This window comes from Herpailurus yagouaroundi, unplaced genomic scaffold (genome assembly GCF_014898765.1).
Source record: "Herpailurus yagouaroundi ecotype Mexico unplaced genomic scaffold, PumYag 249, whole genome shotgun sequence".
In the NCBI taxonomy this organism is placed as follows: domain Eukaryota; kingdom Metazoa; phylum Chordata; class Mammalia; order Carnivora; family Felidae; genus Herpailurus; species Herpailurus yagouaroundi.
In genome coordinates this window covers 185,745-194,816 of record NW_024412466.1, presented here as the reverse complement: position 1 = coordinate 194,816, position 9,072 = coordinate 185,745, and the positions used below count along the sequence as shown (strand labels likewise).

The window sequence follows — 9,072 nt, the reverse complement described above, 5'->3', positions numbered from 1 at the left end:
CAGGCTGGGCCCGGAGGGCGCGGCGCCCTAGGGGCCGCCGAAGGGCTCCCCCGGATGGCCCTTCTCCTGGGTTCCTGGCGGCGAACCCGAAGTTCACGCGCGTCTGGCCTTTGTCTCTGGATCCGTGGGCTTGTTCTGTGCGCGCGCGCGCGCGCGCGTGTGTGTGTGTGTGTGTGTGCGCGCGCCTGTGTCCGAGGAGGGTTCTCTCCGGGTGGGCCCGCCGCTGGGAGTCTGCCCTGTGCGCGCCTGTGTGTGTGCGCTTCTCGGCCTCCGCGTGTCCGGGCCTGGCCCCGGGTGCCTGCCGGCCTTGCTGCTGGTGTCCGTCCTGGGGACTGCCTGTCCCCGTGCGTCGGGTGGCAGTGGGGGAGTCTGAGTTGTCCCAGGCTTAGGGGCTTGTTCTGCCCTCAGTGGGGCAGGAGGGCTACCAGTCTGGAGCTTCCTCCCTCACCTCCTGCCCTGGAGGGCCCCCTGATGCGCTAGGGGCTGGAGGGCACCCCCCAAGGTTCGCTCCGCAGAGCCTGAGGAGCCCAGCGTCCTGGGAGATGGGCAGTGAGGCTCCAGGTCCGAAGGTCTGCGGGAACCCAGGATCCAAAATGCACCCCCACTGCAGGGCTGAACTGGGAGACTGTGCTCACACATTTATTCGCTTCTCCTGGGAGCAGCACAGGAGAGGTGCTATTCTTAGCCCATTTTACAGGTGAGAAAGCAGGTACAAAGAAGTTAAGTGACTGGTAGGTGGTACAGCTGGGGTGCCAACCTGGGCCGTGTGGTTCTTGTGGGAGGCCTCCAGAGGCCTCTTGGGCATAGCACCCCTGGACAGGGGGCTGGGGCACGGCTGGCCAGGGATCGTGAAGGCTGCCTGCTGAGAAGCTGACACTGGAGCACGAAGGGTGGGGCCTCCCGAGGAAGTGCAGCCTCTGTGCTGAGCCCCTGGGGTGGGCAGTTTCTGTCCTGGCTGCGGATCAGCCTTATGCTCTCACAGATGTGGTGCCAGCCAGCCTCCAGCTGCCGCTGTTCCTGGGACCTCATCCTGCACCCGAGGCAGGACTGGGGACTGTCCCTGGGGCCTCGTCCTGCACCCGAGGCGGGGGGGGGGGACTTTCCCAGGATTAGCGAGGCAGCAGCCATGTCTTTCTAGGCTGGAGGACTGGGAGTGGAGGGAGGCCTCTGCAACCCAGACCCTGGCACCAGCTTTGCGCTTTGGGCCTCTACCCCTGGTCTAGTGCACTCTGGGTTCTCAGCACCAGGAGCAGGGACTGTCTGGCTTCCTGGGCCCCCAGCTGGTGGGTGGGGTCCACACTGATGGGCTGACACAGGCTTAACATTTAACTAGCCCACGCCCCAGGCCGGCTTTCTGATACCGGTGCCTGCTGACCGGAGGTAGTGCAGGATGGGGTCCCCGGGACGGGAGTCTGCCTGCTTGCCGCAAGGACTGCTGGGACTTCCTGCCTCCAGACAGGAGGCTGGGAGTATCAGGTTACCAAGGAAACCAAGTCAGGCCAGCCAAGGTCTGGAGAAGGACAGGGCCGGGGAGTCCCTGATCCCTCACATACCTTGGGCTCTAATGGTCCTCCTGCAGTATATGTGTGTGTGTGTGTGGGGGGGGGCTAGGTAGAGAGGAGTAGTCCTAGTCCTCCAGAGATGCCCTATCCCAGCCTCCCCAACCAGAATTGATGGGCCCGCTGGGTATCTTCCGGGGTCCTCTGGCTCTGCTGCTCATACCTGGGGCCAGCGTCCCAGGCCTTGGGAGATTCCCTCGTTTCGAGGCAACTCTCCTGCATCTGAGAAGGGAAACGGGCGTGGAGGCCTACTAGCTGCGTATACAGGACTCCCCGGTCCCTGGCAGCGTGGCTGCAAGAGTGACCCTGGCCTGGCTTCCGTATTTCAAGCAAGTCAGATTTGCTGACCCTATTCTAGAGCTCCCCAACCCAGCAGCTTCTCTGTGCTCTGGTGACAGGCCAGAGGTCAGACGCTGGAGGAAGGGCTGTCTTCCCTTGTTCTGGGCTGTCTTCCGGCTCTGCTCTGGGGCTGGGGGATGGCATGCTGGGACTTGCAGCACAGTCCTAGCGTGGTGGGAGAGGTGGGCGGCCAGCATCCTACGCTGTCCCTGTCAGAGACGGACCTGGGCCCCCCCCTTCCGGGGCTCCCAGTCTGGATGGAAGGTCCAGGGCTTGTTCAGGGCACGTTGCAACTGCAGGCAGGACCCAGAGGGCCGCACGGCCCTGGCCAGGAGCGCCGTTGCTGTGCAGCCAGTGAGGGAGGGCTTCCTTACAGGGCTGGCTCCGGCCTCCCAAGTGGACTCTGGGGAGTGGGTGGGGCAGGGAAGTTCCAGTAAAATGTTGGGACTGCTTGTCTTCCTGGTCCTGGTTTCTGGCTGTTGGGAGGAAGGGCCTGCCCAGAACAATGGCCGGAGCCAGGCCAATGGGTCAGCTCAGTGGGGGAGGAGTGGCCAGGGCGGTACTGTGTCTGTGCAGGGGCTGAGCCAAGCAGGGCGGTGACCCGGCTCTGCTTCCTTCCTAGATGCCGCTGTCTGTCCTGGGAGCCTGGACTGCGCCCTGAAGAGGCGGGCACGGTGCCCCCCGGGCGCGCACGTCTGTGGGCCCTGCCTTCAGCCCTTCCAGGAAGATCAGGAAGGGCTCTGTGTACCCAGGATGCGCCGGCCTGTGGGTATGGGAGAGAAAGAGGTCCTCCCCCCTCCCCTGTCCTGACACATTCGCCACTCAACCTCGGCTCCTAGGTCCCTTGAGCTTTGTCAGGTGCCGGAGACTCTTCTGTCTCCGAGTAGCCTGGTGATCTTTCCAGATAGCACCAGCCCAGAGCCTGGCAGTGTGCCCAGGCCTGGGGCAGTTAGCCCCTACCGGGACAAAGGGTGTGTGGTGTGAAATGCTGGGGTGACTCCAGGAGAGAAGCAGGTTAGAGCTCCCCAAGTCGTACCCCCTGGGCTGCCCCGGCTCCTCGCCCAGGGTGACCTCTTTCTCCGTGGCTCACTCACCCTGTGCAATCCATGTGGCTTACCGACCGATCTGAGCCCAGGATGTCTGGACAGCCAGCCAGATGCTGAGTGACTTCAGGTGTGAAGGGGATTACAGAGGGATGCCGGGGGAGCTGAAGTCTGGTGGGGCAGGAGGACCTTCCCGGCTGTAGGGGAGGCAGGGGAATGAGATGTACAGGCTTGCTTCTAGAAGGTGGCAGGCGTCCTGCTCTTTCGATGCTGTGCAGAGTGTCGGCCTGGAGCCTCTGTCTGAGCTGTGGAGCCCACGGCAGGGACGGGGAGGAGGAGCCGAGACACCAGCCCCACTCAGAGAGCTGCCCTCGGTTCCTACTGATGACCTGGGGAGGGGGGGACAGAATGGGGCCTCTCCCCTCTTCTTGAGGAGCCACTGCCTGTCTTGGTAGAGAAGGGGTGGAGTGATGCATGGGTAACAGGTAGGGCGAGGAGCACCCTGCCTTTCTCCTCCTAGCCTCTGCACATTCCCCTAACTCCTCCGCTCCCTTGCCCCCACCCCCACTTTCCTGGGAAAGCTGCCGCTCCTGTGGACTGCCTTCGGCTGTCACCATGGCAACTCAGGATGGCCGGGGCTGGCAAGCTGGTACCTGGTCCTCTGGCCACCACCGGCCCCTGGGAGGAGCCTGGAGGGAGAAGGAGGCCTAGGCCTGGAGTCTGCTTCCCGGACCGGCCTCACCTTCCCTGGAGGGCCGCCTGCAGCTGGCGTTGCCAGGGATGGGCTAGGAGCCTCTCCATCTGATGGCCCCTCCCCCACCCCCCCAGGGGAGAACCTGCCCAGGCCGAGACTGGAAGACGAGATTGACTTCCTGGCCCAGGAGCTGGCCCGGCAGGAGCCCCGGCACTCCAGGCTCACGGCCCAGCCCCAGCTTGAAGGCGGACAGCAGCACCTGGAGCCCGGTGAGCCCCAGCCGGTCCCCCTGCGTCTCCCCACCACTTTTGACCCCCCCAGGCTGGTCCTGTGCTCTAACCGTACCCTGCCTTCTCTCTGCAGCAGCCACCCTGGGGCTCTCAGAGCGTCGCCAGGGCCCCAACCTGGGCCTCCCCTCCACTCGGGGAGCCCCGGCACCCACGGTCCACACATCCTTGGGCTCCCCTGTGTCGTCTGGGCCGGTGCACGTGTCTCCCTTGGAGCCCCGGGGCGGGCGCGGTGATGGCCTCGCCCTCGGTAGGTCTGCGGGTCTGTAGGTCTCGGTGGGCCGGACGCAGGGTCCCGCCCAGAAGGCCGTCCTCACCGCGCCCCCTCCCCGCAGTGCTCGTCGTGGCGTGCTCGGTAGCCGGCGCGGCTGCTCTTGCCGTGGCCGCTCTCTGCTGGTGCAGGTGAGCGCAGGGCGGGCCGGGCGGACTGGGGACCGCGGGCGGCGACCCCGCGGGTCTCAGGCTCCACTCCCCGCAGGCTGCAGCGAGACCTCCGCCTGACTCAGAAGGCCGACTACGCGTCCCCGCAGGCGCCGTGCTCCCCAGCGACGCCCGGGATCTCGGTGCGTGGCCCCGCCCCGCCGCCCCACTGCCCCGGCCCGCCCGGCCCCTCCCCGCCGCGGCCTGACCTCCCTGCCCTCCCCCTGCACAGCCGGGCGACCAGAGGCTAGCGCACAGCGCCGAGATGTACCACTACCAGCACCAGAGGCAGCAGATGCGGTGCCTGGAGCGGTGAGAGGCCCCACCCGGTCCTCCGGTCCCCATGCCAGCCAACCTACCCGGCCAGGCCCTGCCGGCTGCGGCTCGCCCACCCTCCTCCCCCCGTCCCCCCCCCCCCAGCCCTCCAGCCCACCGCCCCTGCCCTTGGGCTCTGGGGCCAGACGCTCCGAGGCCCCCCTTGCAGCCCGGGCCACTGGCGCTGGAGGGTGTGGGAGGACCGAGCTGTCCTGCCCCCCACCCAGGCATAAAGAGCCACCCAAGGAACTGGAGTCGTTGTCGTCCGACGAGGAGAACGAAGACGGCGATTTCACGGTGTACGAATGCCCCGGCCTGGCCCCCGTAAGTGCTGGGGCCGGGGGTGTGGGGGGGTACCTACTGCCTCCTGGGCCGCTCCCCCGTGCACCCCGAGCCTGACACTGGCCTTCACAGACCGGAGAAATGGAGGTCCGGAACCCGCTGTTCGATCAGTCGTCGCTGGCCGTGCCCCTGCCGCAGTGACCCCGAAGGCTGCCGCCCACCGGCTCCCGGACCGCACGGCCCACGGGTGGGGAGGGGCAGGGCTTGGAGGTTCCCCCTACAGAGACCGTGTTGAAGGTGGGCTTGCTTGTGGCTGGGCCAGGGCACCAGGGCGGGAACCCCTCATTGAGCAGACTCAGCCCAGTCCTGCCAGGGACCACGTTCCCCTTGCACCTGCCCTCTGGAGTGGGAACCGCAAACGAGGGGTTGGGGCGAACCGCCTAAAGACCAGGCGCGGATGAGGCATCCTGGAGACAAAACCATTAAAATACGTTTCAAACCCACCATCTTGGCGTGTGCTGGAGACCGGCCTCCGTCCCACCATCTGGGGCTGCGGAGGATGGGGGTACGGTGGGGACCCGGGGCTCCTCCCACGCTCCGAGGGTGGGGGAGGGGCATCTCTGCCCCCTGCTGGGGAAGAGAGGCTTTATCTTTCCACCAACACGGAGGACCACCCTTGTCCAGTTTCCCCCGTGGGCCTCACCCCTACTGAAACTTCTCTCTCCAGGTGGGGAGGGAGGGGTGAAATGTGGGGCCAGGCGGGTCTGGAGTTGGTACCGCCCCCTAAAAGAGCCCATTCCGTGTGTGCTAAAAAGGGCAGGGGAGCGGGGGAAGTGGGCGCCCCCGCACACCTGGCAGTGGGCACCCGAATGCCATTCTGCAGTTGCCCACCTGGGCCAGAAGGCGGGGAAGAAGCAGGTGCTGAGTGTGGGTTTGTTACAGGGACCACAGAGACACCCGGGCCCCTGCAGCACGTGGGCACGGCAGGCAGAGGGACCTGAGGGCTGCGGGCTGCACGCAGACCAGGGTGGAGCAGGTGAGGGGGGGAGCGGTGGCCGGGGCCCTGAGTGTCAGGAACTGGGTCTTGGCCCACACCAGCCACCCCCCCGGGAGCAGGGATGCCGGTGGAGGGGAAGAGTGACCTTCAGGTGAAGGTTCAGAGCGGGGGTGAGGGGGACCGCGCTGTGTCATCAGAGGTGTGGAGGGGTCTCAGGGAACAGGAGGGCCTACTGCAGACGCGGACGGGGTGCAGGGATTGGACCCGTGTGCCCCACTGAGGCTGGGGGCCGGGGGGGAGAGGGTTGGGTTCAAGAGAGGAATCTGAATTCCTTTTTTAATGTTTACTCGTGTATTTTGAGAGAGAGAGAGAGAGAGAGCGGAGGAAGGGCAGAGAGGGAGAGAGAGAATCCCCAGCAGGCTCCGTGCCGTCAGCTCAGAGCCAAACGTGGGGCCCAACTCACGAACCGTGAGGTCCTGACCTGAGTCAAAGTCAAGTTGAGCCACCCAGGCACCCTGAGAATTCTGAACTTCAGGGGCGACCCCGAGAGAGGGAGACAGCCGGGTTCCTGAGGAGAGACCGGTGGGCTGGGCTGGGGCAAACGAGGTTGCCCCTGCTTGGAGCACACGGCCTGTCCTAAAAACGTCTGTCTCTGGGGCTAGTGCCCACAAGGCTGGCAAGTCCTTTCTCCCCGCCCTGGCTCCTGGGCCGTGGCCTTGGGCTGGCCCGCAGCTGGGAGCCTCAGTTTTCCTTCTGTGCACTGGTGTGGGAGATGGAAGGAGGCAGGTGCAGGGAGCTGGGAACCTGTGTGGGTGAGGGCAGGGTGACGATCGCATGTCCACTGTTGCTTACTCTGTGCCTTCGGGGGAGATAGCCACGGAGGGAAAGGTGTGGAGGGTCCCAGCCTCTCTCAGGAAGGCCCAGGCGGTCTGCATTGTTGGCTGGCTCCTACATACTGAGGGCCAGGAGGTTCCCCTTGAGCTCTGGGGTCAGGCCCAGTGTCAGGACCCTTGCCTTTCCCGCTTCCTGTGGCCTGACCTGGGCAGGAGTGGCCACCAGGGCTTTCCTAGCTTCTGTCCCCAGCGTCCTTGCTGCCTGCTCCCCAGGGCCTCAGACAGGAGGGTCCTTCTTCCTGGGCAGCTGCAGTGAGACAGGAACCGGGATGTCTGGGCCAGGGAAGCAAGGGCAGGGGCTGGGGTCCTCCAGGCAGTTGGGTCTCCCTTGGCATAGGCCCGAAGCAGCTCAGCAGCCCGCTCCCTACCTGGTTCAGGCCTTCCATTGGCCTCAGGCGGCCTCAGGCAGGGCCAGTCCCTGCTTTTGCCTAGACTCCAGCCACCCTTTTTCCCCACAGGCCCAGGATACAGTGGGCTGCCCTGGGGTGGGGGCTCAGGGCCCAGGAAAGCTCTGTCTCCACAGGGACTTTGGAGACCCCGATCCTGGGCGAGGGGCCCATTACCTTCCTCCATACCACCTGTAGCCTCGTATCCCCGCCACTGTTCCTGTTACCGTCCCAGGGCCCCTGACCACGAACAACCTTCTTGGCACAAGAGGCTGATCCCATCTCTGCCCTCTGGCCCGACCCTGTGCAGAGCCCTCCTGCTTTAGCTCTCTACCAACCTTCCCCAGCTTGACATTCTCCTTGAGCCTAGGTGACGAAAGGTGACATTCTCACAGCCCAGCAGAGACTCCGAGGTGACACCCATCTGTTGGGAGATACCCCCACCTCTGCCAGACCCTTACCCTGCAAGAGTGTAAGACCACATTTGGCACAGGACGTGGGCTGGTCCCTTAGCCAAGACCCTATGAAGTGGGCACTTGCTATGTGCAGACCCCAGGAGGTGACGCCCTCCTCCTGCAGTTCAGACACACTTCCCTGTCCCCCTGGGTGGCTGGCTGGGCTGGTTCCGAATCCCAGTCCCCCAGCTGGACCCCCACCCCGGGTTTCGTGCGGAACAGAAAGAGGCGAGGCAAACTCAGTGCATGGGCATCTGGCAGTGGTCTTGGATGAGGAAGTGAACGTGCTCCCGGCCTGGGCGGGAAGGGAAGGGGTAGGAGAGGAGGCGCTGTGCTGCCGGCCTGGACCTGTGTGCCCTGTGGCTGGTCCACGTGGCCTCTGCAGCTCGAGATCAGAGTTGTCTCCCGCGGCAACCGGCTCCCGGCACAGCCCTCGTGCTGCACCCCCGGCCTGGGGGCTCCTTGGCTACCTGCCACTCTCTGCACCCGCCTTCCAAAGGCTTCCCTGAACCCCCAGCATCATCTTGCCTTTGACAATGAAGTGTGTGCTGCCCTTGCTCCCTCCCCTGCGGGAGCAGGTGGCTTTGGAGCACGGCCACCAGGGGGCCTTCTGGGCACAGGCATGGACTCTGCCCTGCTCAGGATAACCCTTGGCCGGCAGGCAGCTAGGCTGTGGCTCCCCCCCCCTTCCCTGAGGCAGCCCCCCAGGCTGGAGCTAACGCTGGTCCAGCCCTCCACCGCCCTAGGTGCTGCTGCCTGGCCGCTGTCTGCGAGGGGGAGGTGGCCAGTGGCCCGCCCTCCGTCTGGGGGAGGGCCCCCCCACCCCCCATCTGTGGTTCCTTCAGTGGGTGCCCACAAGGAGGCCGGCCCCGAAGCAGGCCCGAGGGCTCGGCCGGGGGAGCCACAGTACGCTCCTGCTCCCAAGATGCTCACGGGCTGCAGAGATGGAGTTGGGTGCCCGCCTGCGTCCCAGAGAGTCACAGGGCCTGGGGTGAGGCGGCAGGATGAGGCCCCCGCTTTCCCTTTGACTCACGCTTTCTCACCTTCTTGACTTTCCCCTGAGAGCGTCTCATTCTGACCTGTTTCTAGGCCAAACCTCAGGGCCCCATTTCCCAGCCAGCAGGTTTTCATGACAGGGGGCCGCCAACCCGAGCTGGCAGGTGTGTGACTGGGGAGCAGTGGACCTGCGGCGGAGGGCAGGGAGGGTCCTTTCAATCTACCCAGAAAGGCAGCGGGCTGTGGGTGTGGGTGAGGCCTGTGGTGAGCGCCTTGGCCAGCCTGGCCGCGCAAACAGGAAGGGCACGGGTGCCAGCAGCCAGAAGCCAGGTCCTAGCTGGCTGCCGTGGGATCGGCCCCTGCCCACCTGTCCCCCTGCCCACCTGCTGGGTGCCTGCCGCAAGGA

General features: G+C 65.5%; 1 protein-coding gene across 1 annotated transcript in view; it reads left to right on the top strand.

Annotated features, from left to right (window-relative positions):
* Positions 1–5,443, top strand: part of NPDC1 (neural proliferation, differentiation and control 1) — a 6,158-nt gene extending 715 nt beyond the window's left edge. Inside the window, exons 2-9 of the mRNA XM_040460263.1 lie at positions 2,521–2,667; positions 3,770–3,904; positions 3,999–4,172; positions 4,258–4,324; positions 4,401–4,485; positions 4,575–4,654; positions 4,885–4,981; positions 5,072–5,443. Of these exons, the coding sequence (XP_040316197.1) occupies positions 2,521–2,667; positions 3,770–3,904; positions 3,999–4,172; positions 4,258–4,324; positions 4,401–4,485; positions 4,575–4,654; positions 4,885–4,981; positions 5,072–5,140 (854 nt within the window). The 3' untranslated portion in view covers positions 5,141–5,443. The remainder of the gene's footprint in view (positions 1–2,520; positions 2,668–3,769; positions 3,905–3,998; positions 4,173–4,257; positions 4,325–4,400; positions 4,486–4,574; positions 4,655–4,884; positions 4,982–5,071) is intronic.
* The last annotated feature ends 3,629 nt before the right edge of the window (positions 5,444–9,072 follow it).